Consider the following 24,378-nt stretch of genomic DNA (forward strand, 5'->3'; position numbering starts at 1 on the left):
CATCCCTTTTGTTACCTTCTCAGTCAAAATTTTAAATATTCCTATGTAATTTGTCATGTACTGGTATTGGAACAGCTCAATTAACTTTTTTTTTCTCATTTTTTTCAAGTAACTATTAACAATACTAGGGCAGCCTCTTAAATCCGTCTTCCTGTTTCAGATCTTCCTTTACCCTAACTAATCTATACTTAATGCAAAGCGACTACCTTCCTCTAATATCTCCTCCTGTAATTTTAATTTCACCACTCTTTTCCACCCATTTATCCAGGCTAGAAATCTTCCCAGTTACCTGATGCCCACAGCACATCTCATCAACTGCCTCACTTTATCAGTTCTAACTCTGCATCCCCTTACATCCACACTTCTATGCATGTTTCCTATTGTGGCTATAACAAATTACCAGATTTAATGGCTTAACCACACAAATTTATTATCTTACAGTACCTGAAGGTTGAAATTCCAAAATCAGTCTTATTGGGCAAAAATCAGCACATCACCAGGGCTTTGTTCCTTTTGCAGTCTCTTGGGAAAATCTGTTTCCTTGCCTTTTCTAGCTTCTTAAGGCTGTCCATTCCTTGGCTCTTGGTCCTCCAACAATCTGACCTCTGCTTCCTTTATCACATTTCCTCTTCTGCTGTTTCTGTCCTCACATGGCCTTTTCTGACTCTGCTGACCCTCCTGCTTCCTTTTATAATGACCCTTGTGATTACAGAGGACCCACGTGTACAGTCCAGGATAATCTCTCCATCTCAAGATGCTCATTTTAATCTCATCTGCAAAGTCCCTTTGGCCGTGTAAGGAAGTATACTCACAGGTTCACATGGACACCTTTGGGTGGGCCATTATGTAGCCTACCACATCCTCCCCTCTGTATTCTCAAGGCCACTTTTCTATTTCAGACCTCATTATCTCCCCTGAGAGTACCTTATCATCTCAAAAATCTTCATATATAGTCTCTCCCTACTCCAATTATTTCTACAGACACCATCACCAAACAAATCCTCACTGTTCAGTGAATGTTAAATGCTCCAAATTCACTCATTTCCCTTCTCTTTTTAGTAGCTATTCCAAACCTTCACAATTTATTCCAAACCTTTCTGTCTTCAAGTTAACACCATTCCAAAGTCTTTTCTTAACATTGTTTTACTTCTATTTTGCAGAAATAAAAAAAATTATCAGGCATAGCTCCCACCTACAAGCTTAATCTGTATCTCCATCTACCTCACATTTTACCTGATCTCAGAATAGAGGTGTTCTTCTTCCTATCCAAGACTAACTCTTTTATAATGCTATCAATGCCATACTCTCTAGATCTTACTTCAAAGAGTATGGGCCACAAACCAGCAGCATTAGCCTCATCTGGGAGTTTGTCAGAAATGCTGTATCTCAAGCCCCAACCCAGACCTTCCGATTCAGAGTCTGCATTTTAACAAGATGCTCACTAAAGTTTGAGATGCACTATTCTAGGCTCCTCCATGACTATTCCACTATTTGTGACTTCAACCCTTTGCTGTCCGTTTACTATTTCAAGGATTAAATAATTCATCTTTAAAATCTTTAAAAACAAACAAGAAAAATACGTACATAAATACATACATATAAAAAAAAACAAACAATGGTATTTTTGTATTTTATCTTTTTCTCTGCTTCCAATTACAACCAAATTCTCTACATACATACACCCCTCAAACCCCTATAATTTGGCTTGTATCCTCACTGAAATTAATTACTAGGGTGAACAATGACCTATCTTTGGGGTGGGGGAGGAATATCAACATGTGTGATGACCTTCTTCCCACTTCCAACTAACCTACAAGAACCTTCAACACAATACAGATAAAACTATTAAGTCCTCTCCAAATCCACCCCTTTTCTTCTCAGGCAATAGCAGATTCTGAAATTCTGAAACAGCAAAGATCCAGAAATCATTCTATATTCCATATGGTCCTTTTCCTCTCTTCTCCCATATCCAACTGATCTGCAAGTCCTGCCAATTGTACATCTTAAGCATCTCTCTAGTTGTCTAGGCTCTTTGTCCCATAGCTACTATTTCTCATTTGGTCCTACATCACCTCTCACTTCGCCCAGTCTAACAGTCTCCTTTCCAGACTCCTCACCTCAAACCTCTATCCTTTCCAATTTAGTCTCCATACCACCACCTGAATCTTCCAGTTACCCCTGTAACAAAGCTCTAGACAACCTTGCACTGCATACAAAGACCTCGTCCAGCCATCCCAAAACACAGAATGCCTTTCTTATATTCCTCTCTTCATCTCTGGTACCTGGTAAGTACAAAGATACCTCATATCATAACAAAAGGTCTACTATACCTCTATAAAGCCTTCCCTCATTATGCCAGAGAGCTGGAGATGTTCCTTGTCCTATGATCCTGCCTCATTAGAATAACAGATAATTTGTCTTCCGCAAATAGACTGAGATCAACTGTATCTTCATAGCCCTAACTAGCACCAATGTGGCAATGGCAGATAGTCAATAAATATTTGCAGAATTAAGCACCTGCTGAGAATATTCCTATTGAATGGAATTCATCTTCCTTATCCTAATATTAAGGTGCTGCATGATCTAATTCTAAACTACCTTTCCTTATCACATTCTGAATCTGCCTAATATTGCCATGCCTTTACTCACAGACTCACCTACTGAGAATATTCTCTTCCCCTCCATATTCTACTGAAGTCCTACAAGGCCTCATTCAAGAGCTCTTACTCTAAAAGCCTTACCGCCAACTCCAAGAAAGAAGAAAGCTCTTCTTTCTTTGAACTCCCCATAGGGCTTTATCTGCATCTTTCTTAAGATGTTTACCATTCTTAACTTTGTATTTTAGGTATTTACCACATTGTCTACTAGACTATATCCTCTTTGAGCAGCAGAAACCAGGTATAATTCATTTTTGTTTAGTCACTCCACAGTCCTTAGCATAATACCACACAGATGATAAGTCTTTTCCTGAGTAAACAAACATACCATATTGCATGTCTCAGTTTACAAAACACTTTTATAAACATTGTTCGTCTGACTTGCTCTTCACAGCAACCAAAGTACACAGAAAGATGAGAGAAACTAAGAAGAGAGTTAAAAATTTTATGTAGAGGCCAAGAGCTATAAAGAAGTAGAGTCAATACTGAATACCAAGTCTTCCAATTGAAACCCAGGCGTTCTTTATTGCTACCACATCAAACTACATCCTTCCCCTCCATTTATTTCTTACTTGCCTTTATGGATCAAGTTAAAGTCCCAACTCTGTAACCTCCCCATTTGCTGAATAATACTTGTGACATACTGTCTTGTATTCTATGTCTATCAAAAATATAAACTGGATTATACCACACCTTTGCCTAAAACTCTCCAATGGCTTCTCACTGCATTTAAAATTAAAATAAAAATCTTTGTTGTGATCCACAAGACCCAAACTGCCTCTCATCTTCATTACACTCTCCTTTACTCACTAGGTCCCAGTCACTAGTCTCTTTTATGATTCTTCAAAGTTATGCTTCTTCCTGGTACCTTGGCAATACTGTTTTCTCTTTCTGGGATACTGAGATCATCACATAGTTGCTCTTTCTTGTCATTCAGGGCTCCATATATTTATCAACACCACAGTGAGCCTCTCCTCAGAAAAATAAATAAGTACATCATGTTCCCTCCCCCCTTCCACCACTGTCTTGTTTATTACTCCATCCCAGTGCCTAGAACTGTGTCTGGTATGTAATAAGGAATCAAAAGATATTTATTGAATTGATGAATAAAAGAGCAAAGCACATGTTTATCATCTATTCTCTAACTGCCCATAAATGCTAACTTTGTATAACTGATACCCAGCTAACTAACAGGCAAAGGTCCACTGATGAAATTCTACTTAAACTAAAAAGATTTGAGACAGAATAACATTTAGCTAATTAGCTTCTTCATATAAACACTGAGATGAATTTATCATTTTATTAACCAACCATTTTATATCCATTATCCCATAGGGATTTAATGAACAAAACTAGTTTTTCTGTTGTAAAACTATATTCATTCCTTATTTTTAATAACTAGAGTCTCTTCTTGATTAGAAAAATATGTAATCACAGAAGAAATGCAAATGGCCAGTAAAGAAATTTAAATGCTCTCTTCTCTCTCATAACCAGAAAAGGCAAAATAAAGCAATGGTAATTAATTTGCATCCATCAGAATGTCAAAAATTGGAATTCTGAAAATATAATTTATGAAAATGCACAGAAATGGTCAGTTACATAAATTATCAGAAGGAATATAAAATTACTCAGCCTTTTTAAAAGGCAGTTTGGTAATATCTATCAAATGCTTTTGATCTGCAATTTCACTTACAAGAACATATCCTACAAAAACATTTCCATATGTGTCAAAAAGTTATTACACAGATACTCTTTAAAGGACTGACTATAATACAGAAAAAATGAAAAAACAGTGCCCAACAACTGATAGGTAAATAAAACTTGAAACATTTCAGTATGGAATTCTATGTAGCCAATTTGGAAAGAGCTTCAAATACTACTGCTAAAAAAAAAAAGTAAATAAAAATTTATGGCATAGTCACATTCTTAATGTTTACATGTACACATGTTTGTATGAAAGTATATACACAGAAAAAACATATACACCAACTACGTACAGAGTTATACATTTTAAAAGGAACAGGAACAAAAAGGACATCAAGGGTAGCTTTCACATCTTGCTGTATATTCTTCTGTATTGTTTTCAAGTATCTCATATATAAGGTTTTTTTTTTAATGTTTATTTATTTATTTTGAGAAAGAGAGCAAGCAAGCAGGGGAAGGTGCAGAGAGAGGGGGAGAGAGAGAATCCCAAGCAGGCTCCATGCTGTCAGTGCAGAGCCTGATGGGGGCTCAAACCCCGGTGAGATCATGACCTGAGCTGAAAACCAAAAGTCAGACACTTAGCGGACTGAGCCACCCATGCACCCCTCATATGTAAGTTTTAAATACAAACAGTATGGGTTTTTAAAAAAGGTAACACAATTTCATTGTAGAAAACTGAAAAGTACAGAAAAGTTTAAAAATAAATACTCATAGATCTTGCCCATGGTTCTGTGGTAGCTTGTATGCCCTTGACTGCTACTGTTACTCTCGAATAAACCCACTTTTGTTAGTAAAAAATAAATTTTTAAAAAAATTTTAATGAAAATAAACACCAACAGTGGTGCCTTGCTGGCTCAGTTGGTAGAGCACGCAACTCTTGATCTCGGGGTCGTGAGGACAAGTCTCACACAGGGCATAGAGATTACTTAAAAAACAGTGAGTATTCAAAACTCATCAAAAGAATACACAAACACCAACAGAAAAGTTTAAAGATGAATACCACCAGAAATTACAACAAACCAAAATCTATGCTATAAAGAAAACTTGTCACTTTCTTTAATAAAAATAAAAAAGGCTGCACAAATTATTCTTACTACAGTACACCACCTCTTAACCTTAAAAAATTAAATTTAGAAAATCATGACTACTTAAGTAACACTAATTAAAGAAAATACTGTGAACATTAATGCATATATTTTTAACAATAAAACATTTTTCAAATGTTCCTGTAGGAAACCAATATAGCTAATCATTATCATTACACACATGCTACAAAATAGGAGATTTTCCTCTTTTCCTGGACTCTGTAAGAGTAATAAATAATTACACAGGCTCATATGTAAGGGTCAAGCAAGGCATCTAGAATTTTTCTGACACCAAAAATTAGACCCCAAGGGAAACAACTTTAACCAAAAAATAAAAGTAGGATTTATGAAAAATTCATAGCTAACATCATTTTGTGGAAAAAGACTAAAATACTTTTCCTATAGGATCATCAGGATCAACACAAGGAAGTCTCATTTTACCACTTCTAATAAACATTGTACTTGGGGAGCGCCTGGGTGGCTCAGTCGGTTAAGCGTCCGACTTCAGCTCAGGTCATGATCTCACGTTTCGTGGGTTCAAGCCCCACATCGGGCTCTGTGCTGACAGCTCAGAGCCTGGAGCCCGTTGCAGATTCTGTGTCTCCCTCTCTCTCTGCCCCTCCCCTGCTCACACTCTGTCTCTGTCTCAAAAATAAATTAACATTAAAAAAATAAATTAAAACCCACAAAACATTGTACTTGAGATTCTAGCCATTGCAACTGAGCAAGAAAAAATAAGTAAAAGGAATCCAGACTGTATCCATTTGCAAATGACATAATCTTGTATACAGAAAATCCTAAGAAATCTACTAAAAACTATTAGAACTAATAAGCAAGCAAGATGGCAGGATACATGATCAATGTAGAAAAATCTATTGTAGGTCCAGACACTAGCAATGAACAATTAAATGAAATTACAAAAACAACTCCCATTACACTGAAAAAGTATACTTAGGAATAAATCTAACAAAAAAAAGTTCAAGGATTATTCCCTGAAAACTTCAACATACCACTGAAAATATTGAAGGGACATAAATAAATGCAAAGACATTCCATACTCATATATTTTATGACTTACCATTAAGATGGCAATACTCTCAAATTGATCTCCAGATTCAGTGCAATCCCTATGAAAATCCAAGCTGCCTTTTGGCCAGGTAAACCTAAAATTCATGTGGAAATGCAAAGGACCCCTCTCCTCCTCCAAAAAAGAGGGGGAAAGGTCAAAGCAATGTAAAAGAGTAAAGCTGAAGGACTTGCACTTCCTGATTTCAAAAATCACTGCAAAATTAGAATCAAGCACTTCCTAATTTCAAAAACTACTACAAGATTAGAATAATCAAAACTGTATGGTACTGGCTAAAGATGGACATGTAAAATCAATGGACTAGAGCTGACAGTCCATATATAAACCCTCTCATTTATAGTAAGTGGATTTTCAACAAGGGTGCCAATACAATTCAATGGCGAAAAAAATACATAGCCTTTTAAATAAATAGTGCTGGCACAACTGGTTTTCCACACAATAGAATAAGGGTGGACTTCTTTCTCTCACCATACACAAAAATTAATCCAAAATAGATCAAAGATCAAGATGTAAAAGCTAAAACTATAAAACTCTTAGAAGAAAATATAGGAATAAATCTTTGTGATGTTCAATTAGGCAAAGACTTCTTAGATACAACATCAAAGCACAAGCAACAAAAGAAAAAATAAACAGGACTTCATCAAAATTAAAAACTAATGTGCATTAATGGATGTCAACAAAGTGATACAATGGGGGAAAAATGCAAATCATGTATCTGTAGCACAATTTAATTGCTCCTAGTCATTGTACTTGGGTTGTTTCCAGTTTTGTTGTTTTATTTTTCTTTTTTTTACTAGGTAGGCATTATACCTCCCATTTTACAAAGTAGAAAGACCAGAGCTCAAAAATTGAATTGCTTGATATTGCTCTGCTATGAAAGCAACAGAATTAGTACCTAAATCCACATCTATATAATTTCTAGTCCTTGCTTTTTCCTTTATAGCGGATATTTACCCAGTCAACCCAAGGTAGAAGGTCTGCCAACCAGACAGTAGTCTTTTGGTTGTTCTGTTAACACCTCGCCCTAGGAATTCTCTTTTTTCTTCTTATGAGTCCATAGACAATGACTCAAAAGCTAAGTGACTTGTCCAAAGTTTACACTGTGAGAATGGCCTAAGCAGTTACAAACAAGTTACCCAGGGAGAGTCCATTATTTTGCACTAAATTAAAATGAACTCTCGTGAATACAAGAGTTCTTCTTTCTAGAAGAAATGTCATAGTCATATTAGTACCTAGAATATATAAAGAATTCAAGACATTCAACAATAAGAAGAAAACCCAATTTTAAAATAGGTGAAGGATATGAATAAACATTTCTCCCAAAAAGATATACAAATGGCCAATAAACATATGAAAAGCTGTTCAACATCATTAGTCACTAAAGAAATGCAAATCAAAAGTACAACGAGATACCAGGACAGATGTAATAAAAACAGACAACTATTGTCAAGGATATGCAGAAATTGAAACCCTCATATATAGCTGGTTGGAATATAAAAAATGATGCAGCCACTTTGGAAAAGAGATTGGCAGTTCCTTAAGATGTTAAACAGAATTACCACATGACCCAGAAATTCCACTCCTAGGTATATATATATCCAAGAGAAATAAAACAGGGGCACGTGGGTAGCTCAGTCGGTTAAGTGTCTGACTTCAGCTCAGGTCATGATCCTGCAGTTCATGAGTTCATGAGTTCAGGCTCTGTGCTGACAGCTCAGAGCCTAGAGCCTGCCTCCGATTCTGTGTCTCCCTCTCTGCCCCTCCCCTGCTTGCTCTCTCTCTCTCTCTCTCTCAAAAATAAACAAACATTAAAAAAAAAAAAAGGAAGAAAAGAAATAAAAACATACCTCATGCAAAAAAAATCTCATGCAAAAACTAAACACAAACGAAAACAAGAAACTAAACACAAATGTTCATAGAAGCATAATTCATAATAGCCAAAAACTGAAAACAACCCAAATGTCCATCAACTGACAACAAAATGTGGTATATTCATACAATGGTACACTATTTTTCCCTAAAAAGAAATGAAATACTGATGACACATGCTACAACATAGATGAACCTTAAAAACATTAAGCTCAAATGAAAGCAGTCATAAAAAACCGTGAATCATATGATGCCATTTATATGAAATGTCCAAAATAGGCAAATCCAAAGAGATAAGAAGTATATTGGTAGTTGCCAAAGATGTGGGGAGGTGAGAATGGAGACTGACTACTAACAGGCACTGAGTTTCTTTTTGGAGTGATTAAAATGTTCTAAAATTAGTGGTGATGGCTGCACAACTCTGTGACTATACTAAAGGCCACTGTCTGTATCAGTTAAAATTAGAGTAAATTGCATGGTAGGTGAATAATATCTCAAAAAAGATGTTATTTTAAAAACTAGAAAAATTTAATATAAAACTGAAATGTTTTGTGTTTATTTGAAAAGTATACTTCCTTTCATGTTCCTTATGAAACACTAAAAGTTAAGAAGATTAAAGACACATGACTAACTTTTTGTGGATTTGCTCAGGCAAACAAGTTCTAGTTCACTGAGCACATAAACTGTGTTTGTCTTCATGTTTCACTGAACCATGCCCTGAGATATGTTTTTGAAGAGAGAAAAAGGAAAGATGGTGAGAAAAGTAGAGGGAAAGCTTAATACTTGATTTGCACAAAGGCACATATTTTTGATAGGTCCAGCTCTAGCCATTATTGATTTATTCATAAATCAATATTAGACTCTATTAATATTAAAAGGATTTTTTTTTCAAATTCTGAGGTGCTGGATATTTTCTTATCCAAACCAATTTAACATCATTTGTTAGGTATCTATTTCCTATCATGTGCTGTGGTAGGTGCTTAAGAGACAGTAAGATTAAAAAAGAACCTCATGAGACTTACAATCCAGTGACTGAAGCAAAAACAAAATATTATGTAAATTCTTGTCAAACTACCCAAGCCAGAAGTGGAATAACTTAAAGTAACAAAGGGGGGGGGGGGGGGGCGGGGGAGGAAAGTCCATGTAGAATTCCATACCCAGCAAAAATATCTTTCAAAATAGAGACTTTTTCAGACAAACAAGACAGCAGAGTGGCATTGGTAAGAAATGCTGAAAGGGGTGTCTGGGTTAAGCATCTGAATCTTGATCTCGGCTCAGGTCTTGATCTCAGGGTCATGAGTTTAAGAGTTTAAGCTCTGCGTTGGGTTCCATACCCAGTGTGGAGCCTACTTTAAAAAAAAAATAAAGGCTAAAAGCTATTTCTCTCCCTACAGCAAAATACTACCTCAAAACTTGGATCTACACAAAGGCATCAGAAGTGTTTCAAAAGGTACATTAAGGGGTGGCTTCGTGGCTCAGTCATTAAGCAGCTGACTTTGGCTCAGGTCATTATCTCACAGTTTGTGAGTTCGAGTCCCACATCAGGTGAGCGCCAGCCCTGCTTTGGGTTAAACACAAGTCCCAGGTGAACACCGCTTCTCTCTTTCTCTCTGCCCCTCGTGGGATTCTTCCTCTTTCTCTCTCTACCCTTCACTCACTTGCACCCTCTCTCTCAAAAAAAAAAAAAAAGAGGTATATATTAGATATAAATTTTTTTCTCATTTTTTTAATTTCATGTCTATAAATAACGTACATAAGTCATACTTCTGTAGAAATAACACATATGACAAGAATAGTACATAAGAAGAGAAGGAGGAAATAGAAGCATACTCTTGCAATATTATATTATACACGAAGGTAGCCTGTGATAAACTAAAGTGGTACATTATAAAACCAAAGAGAAAGTCTTTGTGACCATAAGTTAGACTCAGATTTGCTAAATTAGATTTCATCAAATTCTGCTTTTCAAAACTACTGTTAAGGAAAGGCAAGCCACAGAACAGGAATACTCATTTACAAACTGACAAAGCTTATATCTATAATATGTACAGAACTCTCACAATTCAATAAAGCAAATAGCCCAATTCATAAAAAATATGGACAAAACATTTTAAGACACTTCACAAAAGATATGAAGAGCAAATAAGCATATGGAAAGATGCTTAACATTATTAGTCATTACAGAATTGCAAATAAAAGCACAATGATGTACCATTACACGTCCACCAGAATAGCTAAGAACAAAGACTGATAAAAACAAGTCAGGATTTGAAGCTACCAGAATGGTCATACATTACTGACTAGAATGAAAAATGGTACAACCATTTTGGAAAAGAGGCTGCTTATAAAGTCAAAAACTCACTTCCTATACAACATAGCAATCCCACTCCAAATTTATTCATGAGATATGCAAACAGAAAAAAACTATTCAAATGTTCACAGCACCTTTGCTCATAATAGCCAAACACTGGAAACTTAAATGCTCATCAACTGGGTGAATGGACAAGCAAATTATGGTATATCCACCGACTGTAGATGTAAGTGGAATACTACTAAACAATAAAAAGAAACAAACCACTGGGGCACCTGGGTGGCTCAGTCGGTTAAGCATCCAACTTCAGCTCAGGTCATCTTGCGGTTTGTGAGTTCGAGCCCCACATTGGGCTCTGTGCTGACAGCTCAGAGCCTGGAGCCTGGAGACTGCTTGGGATTCGGTGTCTCCCTCTCTCTCTGCCCCTCTCCCCATCATGCTCTGTCTCTGTCTCTCTCTCAAAAAATAAATAAACATTAAAAAATTTTAAAAAAAAATCACTCAAATGCACATCAACAACAATGAATTTCAAAAGCATGCTAAGTGAATGGCAGACACCAAAGATTACATACCATATAATTCTACTGATATGAAGTTCAAGAAAGATAAAATTAATGTGACAAAAAGCAGATTAGCAGTTGCCAAGGACCACATGCAGAACAGGGGACAAACTACAAAGGGGCACAGGGAAGTTTTTGGGGTAATAGAAATGTTCTTTATCATGATTGTGTAGAAGATACACAAGTATATCTATTTGTCAAAAGCATTTAATTTTATACATAAATTGGGAAATTATACTGTATGCAAATTATACCTTAATAAAACTGACTTTTTTTTTAATGAATGAATGAAATATGTCCAGTATACCTGGGTGGGAGGGGACATCTCAAATTAATTCAAGCCTGGATGTGAGAGGTCACTTCTAGATGACATTAATGAAGAGGACACCTCAACTATGGCTGGAAGAATGGACAAGGAGGATTAGCCAACTGAGAGAAGGGCATAAACTAAAGTGTAGGGCACCTGCAATTCCATGTTTTTAACGTAGTAAAGAGTCCAGCTTGCATTGTGATCAGCATATATAAATAAAGGTAGTGTGGGTCGGTCTGGGGTAAGGAATCATAAATGCCCAGTTCAAGAATTTGATTCGGTAAGTATGCTTCAGAGAAACATGACAGAATCAAAATGGTATTTTAAGATTAATTTGAACGCAGAAAACAGGAAAGTGTCTAAGAGGAAAAACCCAAAGCAAGCAAACCCCACAATAAAAGCGTAAAGTAAGGAATTTCAAAACCAAAGTAAGAACAGATAGACTAAAGACCACTGCAAAAGGACCAACAGAACAAGCAATTCACTAGAACTGGGGAAGAACAAGAGGCAAGTGAAGTATTACTGCAGTTTTGGACCTAGGTGCCTTGGAGAAACTGTCACTTAAAACACATGAATACATGGGGGGTGGGAGGGAGGGGAGGGTGGGTGATGGATATTGAGGAGGGCACCTGTTGGGATGACCACTGGGTGTTGTATGGAAACCAATTTGACAATAAATTTCATATATAAAAAAAAAAACAAACCATGAATACATGCATAGCACTTCTTAAAACAAAACATTATATAAACAACGTTAAAAAAAAAACAAAAAACAAACCCATGAAAAATAGTTGCTATGCCACAGAAAGTTAATACCCCTAATACACAAAAAAGCTTACAAATTAATAAGAAAAACAACAAAGAGAATAAATCAAGAAACTAAAACACTCAATAAATAGATGAAAATAAAGTCAGTCTTATTAGATATTAAAGAAAAGCAAATAAAAAAATAATGGCGTATCTGACAACTCCGAGTGATGATAGGGCTGAGGAAATGAGCAGTGGCACATTGTTGGGAAATAAAAAACGGTAAGAGCCTTCTGAAGGACAATATGACAGTGTATCAAAATTACAAATATGAGTACCATTTCTGACCCAACAATTTTACCTCTGAAAAGTCCAATATATGGGATTTAACGGGACAAATGCACATACAAAATATCTGCAACAAATACATACACATGTCAAAAATAAAAAACTAAGATTCTAGCAAAATGGAGTTGGCCAAATAAGTTACAGTACATCCATACAACAACAAAAGCCAATAAAAAGACCATACTACAGAGTACAATGTACAAAACAGCATTGTAGTATATTCCCATAATTCTTAAGATTTATATAAAATCTTTTGTCTCTATGCTTTGCATATATGCATAAGTCCCATATATTATGCAGAGAGAAGTCTAGAAGAATGTTATTCAGAAATGTCAAAGATGATCATCTCAGGTGGTTGGATTCAGAAGGACTTTTAATCTCTCACACTGTTCTGTAGTAACCGAAAAACCATGATTCTCTAGAATCTTTGTAAACAGGTGAAAAATACTGAAGAGTAGCATCAGAAGAAGAAATGATTTTAAGAATGGTGAAATAATTAACTTAATATTAAATAAAGTAAGTTTGGAGAATCAATAACATATCTCAGTGAAAGTGCCTCTGTGCAACTGAAAATGCAGTAACAAAAGTGGGGAGGCATGCAGCCCATTAACTACTTTCAGTTTTCAGTTCCTCTCACTACCTTTTTCATTTCTTTTTTATAAACTCCAGTTTTTAAATGAGCAAAGGGGAAAAAAAGAGCAAGACAAACCAAGAAACAGACTCTTAACTATAGAGAACAAACTGATGGTTACCAGAGACAAAGGGATGAAGGAATGGGTTTTGAAATAGGTGATGGGGATTAAGGAGTGTACTTGTCATGAGCGCCCGGTGTTGTACGGAAGTGATGAATCACTATATTGCACACGTGAAACTAATATTACACTGTACATCAACTAACTGGAATTTAAATTAAAACTTTAAAAATAAATAAATTCCAGTTTCTAACCTAGATTTTATTCTGTACATTCATTTTGTTTTCCAAATACATTAAGCAAACTAGATTCTCTCACGATTTACATATGTAGAAATTCAAGTAACAAAAATCACTGCAAACAAGTAGTACTTCTGATTCTAGCTTGATACTTTTGTTTCTGACATCCACTTAAAAGCATATAAATATCTAGCTATGAAACAAAGCCAACCAAAACCAAAATAACAGCAATAAAAATTTAAATGAGGGGTGCCTGGGTGGCTCAGTCGGTTGAATGTCTGACTCTAGACTTCACCTCAGGTCGTGATCTCGTGGTTGGTTCGTGGGTTCAAGACTCCCACGTCCAGCTCTGGCCAGCAGTGTGAAGTCTGCCTGGAATTCTCTCTCATTCTCTCTCTCAAAGTAAATGAATAAATTAAAAAAAAAAAATTAAGTGATATTCATAGAGAAAGTGTAAAACAACAGATTAAAATGATCTAAAATATAAATATTAAGCAATATTAATTTTCAACTTATTTTTCAGAAACAGCTACAATTTTTCAGTTAGGAAATAAAGCTTGACATACAGTCAACTTGTTCAGAAAATTTTCACCAAGAATAGCATATCACTTATCTTGATTAGTACCAGAGTGCAAATATAAACACTAGGTCTGAATTTATTCTACTCACACAGAAAACGAGTCCCAGCATCTTCAACTCATGCCAGTAAAGAAGCAGCTAGAAAAAGAAGTTCTTAGCTTTTCTCCTTAAAAAATAAAATAATTACTTCATCTATCCTAGAGTATATGTGAACCAAAATAGCAAGTATTTTTTTTTTTAATTTTTACTTATTTATTTTGAGAGAGACAGAGAACGCAAATGGGAGAGGGGCAAAGAAAGGGAGAGAGAATTACAAGCAGGCTTCATGCTCAGCATGGAACCCAGACGCAGGGCTTGTGGGATCATGACCTGAACCAAAATCCAGAATGGATGCTTAACAGAACGAGCCACCCATGCATCCCCAAAATTCCAAGTTTAGAGACACAACTGGATTCTGCACAAACGCTGATTTTCATTAATCTATGGTGAAAAAATGCTATCTAAACTAACTCAACCACTAATCAATACACTTTAAAATTTATCCTCTAGGAGGTTACAATCTTAAAGAGAAAACACAAATGTACGCAGCCAAATAATTAGAATATTAAATAGAATTTTTTGAAGCTCTATAACAAAGATAAAGCAAAGTGCTGCAGTAATATAAGAATTAACTTTTTCTAGATGAATGGAGCAAGACCTCAACATGGTTCAACTGGAGCTAGGATTTGAATGCAAAGCCGGAAGCAGAGAAGAGGGAAAAACAGGGGCATTTCAAGGTAAAAGAACAGCAAGAGCAAGAATACAGAGAAATAAAAGGGCCTCTGGAAATAGAATTCTGATAGAATGGGGCCTGATCATAAAAGGTATTACCTGAAAATCCACTGAAAAGTCTGGACTTAATTCTATAAAATGGAAGTGACACAATCTAACCAAGACTTTAAGAAAATTCTCCTGATGGGGCGCCTGGGTGGCTCAGTCGGTTGAGCGTCCAACTTCGGCTCAGGTCACGATATCACGGTTCGTGGGTTCGAGCCCCATGTCGGGCTCTGTGCTGACAGCTCAGAGCCTGGAGCCTGCTTCAGATTCTGTGTCTCCCTCTCTCTCTCTGCCCCTTCCCCACTCATGCTCTGTTTCTCAAAAATGAATAAATGTTAAAAGAAATTAAAAAAGAAAATTCTCCTGATAAAGAATGAAGTGGGAAGAAAGGGATGGAAGAGAGAAGAAAAGAATGATAACAGGAAGTCTGAGTGAAAACTAGGGCCTGAACTAAGGTGCTGAATGAAAATGAAAACGGGAGAAATACCAGTGTTAGAACAAATATATGATAAATGGGGCAGGGCACCTCGGTGCCTCAGTCAGTTGAGCAGCGTCTTGATATTCGGCTCAGGTCAGAGTGTCACAGTTTGTTGGTTCGAGACCCATGTTGGGCTCTATACTGACAGTGCAGAGCCTGTTGGGATTCTCTGTCTCCCTCTCTCTCTGCCCCTCCCTCACCTGTGCTGCCTCTCAAAAATAAATAAACTTAAAAAATATACATGTGATAAGGACTACATAGATATAAATGCTGGGTAAAGTTTGGTCAGAGAAGAAGCAAAACACAAGCCTACTTTGAACGTGAAATAAGTAACTACAGGTTTGGACACTTAAGACACTTCACCTAAATTTCCATTCCTTCTGTGTATTTCTTCATTTATTCTAGTATCCTATACACTCAACACTTTTAAAAAGCATTTTAAGAATTACATTCATCTAAGGATACTACCATTCTAGTAAGTACAAACCAAATCAGTAGCATTATCGGTTAATAGGAGCTTTTTCATTATCCCGGAGTGGTTTTATTTTACACATTTTTGAACACAGATTTTAAGACAATACACTAAATAAATCATGACAGAGGTATCCCACATCATATGCAAGTAAATACTAATAACTTCACTGATTTACACCTAGGGTCCACCCATCTTTAGATTTTCAGGGTCTCTGTAATGGAGGCTTTTGCTCCATTTAGAATAGAACTTCCACAATTTCAGACACAGAACCAATTACAGTATATATAACAATTTATTATACTGGTTGTAACTGATGAGACTTGAGTGACTTCAGATCAAGACATTCCATTACAAAACAACTGTCAATAACTAAGTATAATTAAAGCCTTCAAGGAATTGTTCTTAGACTCATATTCATAAAAACTACAAGTTAATAAAGACCAAATGAGCTGAAACAATCTTTAGAGAAGAATTTCTTTTTTAAAATTTTCAAAATGCTGCAAAGATGGCCAGGAAAAAAAAATCAATAAATAACCAAACAGGGAGATGAATTTCAGCAAAACAGATTATCACATGAGACGGTCAGCTCCCTTGAAAGCCAGCTCCCTTTAATGCATGACAATACCAATACCTAATATCAAGAACACATACTTCAGTCAGCCCTGGGTTTGAATCCAAGCTGACTTAACTTTTTATAGCTTCAGTTTCCCAGTCTATCAATAGAAGTGTATCTTAGGGGATTTGAGGGTGAATGTATGGTAAGTATTTACCAATGCCTGGCATATAGTAAAATCCAAATCTCAGTACCATTCCCTCCCTTTATTAAACAGCTCTCTCTTCAGTACACTCTCACACTTACTATAGGGCCAGTCAGCAAAATTATGTGACTTCCCACAGCCCGATAGTCAAGCAGTAAAGAAAATATGGTAAACTGGTTACACAGAGAAAACGTAAAGCTAAGGAGGGACTGATGAAAAGAAAAGCAGGAGGAGAGGACTGAAAATTAAGATGAAGGCCTAGAGAAAACTGTGATTTAGAAGTCACTAGAATGGAGAGGATTTATTCTAGGAATTAACACCAAGAAAAAACTTCATACCATGGTTTCAATACCATTTTCAATGTGCATGCATTTCCTTAAAATATTACACTGACAATTTATGAATACATTAGGTCCATGTGGACTGGTAAAAGATCTCACTGATATTTCTCATAGCATAGCACATGGTCTCTATTAAATACTTATGCAATCCAGGCCCACTCTAATATTTCACATGCTCCATAAACTCCATCATCCCTTCATTTACCCATTCAACAATTATTCGGAGACTACATGCACCAGATGCCATGCTGAACACCAGGAATACAGTGGTGGGCATGACAGGATAGCTGCCTTCACAAGGCTCACGATCTAGCAGTCTATTCATTAAACAACATGAGACACTTAAGACATTACTAAATTCTGAAAGTAAATAAAACTTTTAGCATTAAACTGGACAAGTTCAATTTCCTAAACGGTTATAACACATTTGTTATATTTAAAAATCTTTAAAAACCACACCTCACGAAAAATGAAGTTCTTGGCCCTAGAGAAGAAAAGAAGACATGGGAAGTGTCTTTACATTTTAAAGAGGTGGCATACAGGTTTGCTCTGTATCATTCCAAAGGGATAAACTTGAAGCAATGGGTAGAAAGTTATATGGAGATAGATTTCTGTTTCAATGTGAAGAATTCTAATAATTCAAACTACGCAATAATAACTCAACATTACATTTCTATCATAATCTATAGTATTTCTATACTTTACAAAACACAAATTTTCACTTAATCCTTGAAATAATCCAAAAATCACAAGCATTTTCCCATTACAGTTCAGAAACGGGAGCCTTTAAGAGAGGGTCTTGCTAAGTCAGGACTAGAATTCAAGTCCCAAATCTAATGGAACAGGCCATCTCAAAATAATGTTTTCCCAGGTCTGGATGTTTCAGGCACACACCAAATGCAAATGGACAGCTGTCAGGAATGTTGGCCAAGATACTCTAAAGCCTCTTCCAAATCCAATCCATTAGAAATACTGGTGGTCAGTATAAACACCATGAAAAGATTCAGCAATGAATGGCTCTCTAGAATGCAAGCTTCATGAGGGCAAGGACCTCATCTCCCTTCACCAATCTATTCCAGTCCCTAGAACAGTAACTGGCATATAATGTGCTTAATAAATATTTGCTAATAAAGATGAATAATCCTAATCATACATACCACTACTCTACAATATATATAAAATACACAGCACCATAGTGCAGGGCCTTGCTAAAGTAACCAGCAACTAAAAAACCAAACACACACATAAATCTACTCTTATATTGCATCATACGCTTAAAAATTACAATGTAAAGCGCTGAAACTTAACCTAATCAGTTTTCAAAAACAGTCAACTGCAAAAAAAAAAAAAAAGAAAAAGAAAAGAAAGCAAGCCTTTTGGCAAACCTAAAATATTTTAACTAAAAGTAAAATGCAAAGTCTTACAAGATATAAAAGCTAAGTGGTCACTGTTAATAGTCTTTATTAAGGCATCAACTAGCATTTTAAGTGTACTTGAACACTGTAAGAAACACATGTACACAGATGTTTTCATTTAAAGACAAACTCACACCCAGATCTCTACTCCAATCACATCTTCACAAATATTTACTAGGCTGACACTTCAAAGAGATCTGCTAATTTTACAGATACATGAATTGAGATTCAACATAATTTCTACTTAGAGATTCTTAGCATCCACTTGGCATTACTGCAAACTAAGGCCAATAGGAAAAGCATAACAGATGCAAACGTCATTCTGTAATACCCTAAAATATAAGGCCTAGAATTTCCAGACAGCTCAAGGAATTAAGAACCTACAAAATATTCAAAAGTTATTTTTAATTCACTTTGTTTCACAGGTATGCATATATCAATGCACACACTTTTCCTGAAGAATTACATAACAAGGTATAACAACTACATAAAAGATTTACTCCAATTTCACTAGATTAAATTACCCCTTTTAAAGATTCCTGAACAAAGATCCTGATATATAAAAGTATAGCTAACTTATGGTAAATGTAAACAGTAACTTAATGTAATGGTAAATAGTGTAATAGTGTAAGGATGTACCAGACCATTTGCTTGGTCACACCAATTAATTATACGTCATTAGCAACTGGGTGTCATCACAAACCAACAGAGAAACCACAATGTTGTCATTTTTTTTCTACTTTTGAACACTTAAAAAAACATTCCGCACAAGAATATCACAAATCGGGCATCTTCCTTGTCTTGAGAATTTAGAACTATAAGGCTTCTACATCTTAAAAGAATAAACTTTACAGAAAACCTTTTTCTGTCGTTGTATTAATCACCTGAAACATCTGAAATGTACATCTAACTGACATCAGCAAGTGATTCTGATTCTCTCCTACAATATTTAGGCCCTAGCTGCAGTCCGTTCCTAAATCTCCAACGATGAAACCTCTTCATAGGGCTTTCAAAATGATGACAAATTAAAACGTCTAGGTTTACCCAAAGTAATTGTGCTGGAAAAGCAAAGAGCAGTTGAGGGAAATCTGTGAATATATCAATGCAACAAGTTGAAAACTTTGAACTCTTTCTTAGAAATTTTCCCTGCACGAGCGAGAAGAAAAAAACTGCGGGACCTGTTGCTTTGTCCCTCCAACCCACTAAAAGGTGTCGTGGGCGCGCGAAAACGCCTCTCCCGACTTGAAGCCCAGTCTGAAGATGGGTTTTCTAGGGCCGGTTGTAGAGCTAAGTGGCTCCAAGAGGCCAATCACCACTTTCCCTGCCCCCTGGAGATCTGGCCAGCGCTGCAGAGGACCGGCGCGCACCAGGCGGCGGACTCACCTGATCACCGGGCTGTAGGGGCTCCGGGAGCGGCGCCAGCTGCTGCTGCTGTAGGGGCTCGGGGACACGTCGCCGCCCCGCTCGTAGGAGCTGTGGCGGCTGTAGCTGGGGGAGCGGCGGCGGCTGTAGGGGCTCGGGGAGCGTGGCAGCCGCCGAGAGTACGGGCTGCTGCCACCTCCTGCCGGGCTGGGGGACTTGCGGCTTCTCAGGCTCTGCGAGGCCCTGTGGGACACCGGGCTGTCGTCCCGGCCTCCCAGCGGGCTCAGGGACCGCTGCCGCCGCCTGTAGGCCTTGGGCTCGCTCTTGTCCTCCCGGTAGGCCTTGGGCGGCTCCTTGTAGGCCGAAGGCGGCTCCTTGGACGACTTAGTCCGGCTCCGGTGAGCCTTCAGGTCTCGATCCTTGCGGCTACTGCTGCTGCTAGACGTGGCCGAGGCGCTTTTCCGGCGGCCGCCGCTGCTGCTGCTGCTGCCGCTCTTAGCGGCCTCGGCCCGCTCCTCGCCGCTGTGGCTGTGGCGGCTGCGGGACTTGGAGGCCTCGCTGCCGCCGCGCTGCCCGTCCCGCCGCCGGTGCTCGCGGTGGCGCTCCTTGCTGCGGCCGCTGCTGCTGCGGCGGTCCCGGCGGGGCCTGCGCTCCGACCCCTCCCCGCGCCGCTGGGTGCCGGAGGAGGAGGCCGGACTCCCGCCGCTGCCCCCCGTTCCCCCGGCAGCCGTCGCCGCCGTTGCCGCGCTGGCCCCCCCCAGCAGCAGCCCCTGCTCGGACTGGGAGCTCACATCCTCGTATTCCACCAGCGGGGTCACACCCCCGCCGCTACTAGCACCGCCACCGCCGTCCTGCTGCGGCTGGGGCAGCGAGAAGACCCGACGCTTCTCCGCCTCCTGCCCGGCGCGGGGCCCGCGGCGCCGCTTCTGCCGCCCTCCTGCGCGCCTCTTGCCTCTCGCCAGCCGCTTGACCTCCAGAGGGGGGCCCGGGCTGAAGCAAGAGGAGGAGGCCGCGGCGGCGGCGGCTGCGGCGGCGGCCGTGCCGGGAGCAGCCAGGAAGAGCAGAGGCGGCGGGGGCGGCGGCGGTTGCAGGAGCTGCGGCTGCAGGAGCGGCAACAGCAGCGGCGGCTGCTGAGGGGACAGGAATCGCCTCCGCTTGCGGCGTTCCTCCAACTTCTTCTCCGCCCAGCTCAGGCCCCCGCCTCCCCCCAGCGCCGTGTCCGAGCTGCTCGGCATCGCCTAGAGCCCGCCGCAGAGCGCGGCGCGGGTGCGGCCTCCTCCCGGGTCAGATCCTGGCCATCTCCCCCGCCGGAAACGGGAACTGCGGCGGCGGCGGAGGGACACCGAGCACCAGGGCCGGCCAGGGGACGCGCCACGATAATCCGGGTCAGGACTCGGGTCCCTGGGTTCCAGGTCACAGTGGGGTATGCAGCGGCCTCCGGGCCTGAGGGAAGCAGGAATCCTGGTGGCAGAGCTCGCGATCGTGCTCGTCGTCCTCTCCTCAGCAGCAAAAACACCAGATGCGCCGGGCGCTGACCTGCGGGGGAGTCCGGAGTCCTCCAAGTGCCCCCGGGGGTGGGGGAGCGGCCTCGGCCGCGCTCTCGGCTCGGGCAGCGCAACGCGGAAGTACCACCTTCGTCTCCGCTTCACTCCATCGCGCCCTGACGTTGGGTGCGAGTTCAGGGGAGGGGAGTGGGCGAGACAACAACACGCCTCCGCCGCCGCCTCCTCAGCGTCGACGTCGTCCTCCTGTGGTGGCGGCGACACACGGCGGGCGCCTCGGAAGTGGCCTGGGCCTGACAACAACTCCCGGCCTAGGGCCTCGCGCACTCTGCCGCCCGCAGGGACGGGCGGCGGGGCGGGGCGAGGCGGGGGCGACCGGGCTGCGGCTCACGGTTGGGGCAGCGAGTGTGCGGGGCTGGGCGGGGGGCTGTTTCCGGGGAGATAGGGGCGGGGGGGGGGGGGAAGTTTCTGAGCCTGTGGCGGTGGGTTCGGGCCCTGACTTTCTTCTTCCTTCGCCGCCGCCGCAAGCAGAGGTGGCGGAGCTCCCTTTTCCTCCGCTCCCCCCCCCTCCACGAGGAGGCTCCTGGTGTGCGCGGCCGGCCCCGGCTCGCTCCTCCCCTTCCCTCGCCGATCTTCGTCAGGAGGAGGGAGGGCGACGGGACTTGCTGGTTGGGCCCTAACCTCCACAACCCCTCCTTCTCGCCTCGCTCTTTCGGCCTTTCCCCTCGGCCCTGACGCAAGGCCGGGGACGCGCACGCACGTCACGCTCCGAGAAAGCCGAAGGTGAGTGGTGTCGGGGCAAAGGAGGCGGGAACAAAGTTGCCGCGCACCAGCGTGCTCGCTCCCGTCGGAGACGGGCGTGCGGGCCGGAAGTGGCGTAACGTAGAAACGGCTCCACTTCCGGTGAGGGTGGGACTCTGTGTGAAGAAGGGTTAAAGAAAGGAGAGGTTTCGTGTACCGCCCACTGCTGTCGCTCGAGACTCTCGCAGTGATGGCACGCCGGTCGTGCCTGTTGCGTCCAACGCGGTGTTGCACCGCCCGCCTGTTGAAAGGTCACGGCGACAGCAAGAATCTAGAGACTCATTAGTAACGCCGTTAGGAGCCTCTGGGCTGGGTAGTCATTCTATCTTGTACCCTCAGCCAAATCCCGGGGATGGAATAGCTGCGACCGGAAAAGAGAGGGCACCGTGCAAAAGAGAGCAGAGGTGGCGTTGGTTTAAACTGTCTTACGAACATCCAAGTTGGAGGCCCCATCTTAACCTAAAAGCACACTTGGGAATCAGAGTCTTGAGCTTTGGTAACACTGAAATTTACTTTAAAAAAGAAAGAGCCTTGAATTGATTTGGGGAATAAATGAAACTTCCAAAGGAACTACTGGAAATCCCAAAATTATTACCAGCAGCTAGAAGTCAAAACATTTTGCTCAAATGAGGACTGCCCTCTTGGCACTTCACCCACTTTCTTCTTAATATCTAAACCTATGGCGCTGCCAAACGTAGCCATTCGGTGACCTCATGTCTCATTTCTTGCCTTCCCAAATTGCCTTTCAGTTATAGACTGGGCTCATAGGATAATTAGATTGAAATTTAAATGGGTTATTGGCTTTTAATATACTTGAAAAAAAGCTGAGCAGTCCATTCAGTGGCTACAAGTAGTAACCCCTTTACATGTTTGTTTTTTCAGATCATCAGTTGGTTCTTAGTTCCCAAACACTTGGTATGCTTCCATCATTCATACCTTAGTGTAAATATTTTAATTGGTTTGACATCCACTAACACTGTATTTCAGACTGGACTAATCTAAGCTAAAATCAGACTTTACTGAAAGAAAGAATACAAAGGGTATGTGTTTGCTGAAGGATAAAGGAGGAGGCAAAGCATTGCCCAGGAAGGTAAGCCTGGGTGGGCCACACAGTGGGCTCTACTGTGCAGCCAGAAGGAAGTGGTAAGGGCACTGGAAAACGGAATAGAAAAGTAAGGGCCAGGGTGCCTAAAACAAATTCCTCCTTGGCAGTATGCTGAGTGAAGGTGTTATAGCCCGCTAAAGACCAGGTAGGACGTGGTTTTTTCCAAAAAATAGGATTAACCTCTACTATCATCGTACTTTGAAAAGCCTGGAGTAACAGAGCAGGGGAGCAAGATAAGAGATTTATTTAGCAGTTTCTCAAATCTATAACCAATTTCACGTGAGAATGTGATCTATACATGTACAAAAACTTGACCCATAATTCATGGGCAGCTTCCAGGCCAGGTTGCAAACAGAAAAGATGTACTAAAATATTTTTAGTGGGATTTGCTGCCCACATGTTTCTGTAAAGATTCTATCTTGGGAGCAATGGGAAGAAGTGGAAGAAATGAAGCATTTTGAGCTCCTAAGAGGTACCTGCCTGCATACATGGAAATACTAATAATTAATAGACTCCAAACTAAAAACAAAAGACAAAAACAAAAAATGAGAAAGACCTTCAGATTAAAAGCCATCTGTTTCTATAAGCTTGTCTACTTGTCTTCATATAAAAAGGTTTGAAATTGCCAGTTGGGACTATATTTTAGTATTTTGCTGTTTGTGTGTTATAATTTATTGCCTCTTGATTTTAAAAGAAAAAAAAACAGGTGGTAAGTTTTTTGCTTTTTTTATCTAACAGTCATATCGTACCATATCAGCTGTTCTTAAAGTATGCCTTGAGACTAAAACCTATTCAGCGACTCATGCAGTCAGAACACTTTTCCTAATAATAAGATATGATTTGTCTTTTTTATTCTAATTCTTTCATGAATGTATGGTGGAGTTTTCCAGAGACGACATGACATGTGATGACATCATCGTTCTGGTGGCTAATAGAATGTGTGCTTGTGTGTTCATTTGTTTTCTAGAATGTTCTAAGGTATTAGGTTTCTGAAATGTGTAAACATTTGGAAAATCTGCATAACTCCATGAACTGATATTTTCCATATGAGTAATGGGTGATGTTACAAAGTCATGAGTAAAACATTCATTCAAAGTGCAAGACTGACTGAGGGATTTTAATATAACAGTACAAAAC

The 24,378-nt window shown here is 40.0% G+C and overlaps 1 protein-coding gene across 2 annotated transcripts in view; it reads right to left on the reverse strand.

Annotated features, from left to right (window-relative positions):
* Positions 1-21,068, reverse strand: part of CDK13 (cyclin dependent kinase 13) — a 122,531-nt gene extending 101,463 nt beyond the window's left edge. For both annotated transcript variants that reach the window (XM_060632194.3, XM_060632193.3), the window contains exon 1: positions 19,855-21,068. In XM_060632194.3, the coding sequence (XP_060488177.2) occupies positions 19,855-21,068 (1,214 nt within the window). The remainder of the gene's footprint in view (positions 1-19,854) is intronic.
* Positions 21,069-24,378: the final 3,310 nt, after the last annotated feature.

Source organism: Panthera onca, chromosome A2, assembly GCF_046562875.1.
Source record: "Panthera onca isolate mPanOnc1 chromosome A2, mPanOnc1 haplotype 2, whole genome shotgun sequence".
NCBI lineage: Eukaryota > Metazoa > Chordata > Mammalia > Carnivora > Felidae > Panthera > Panthera onca.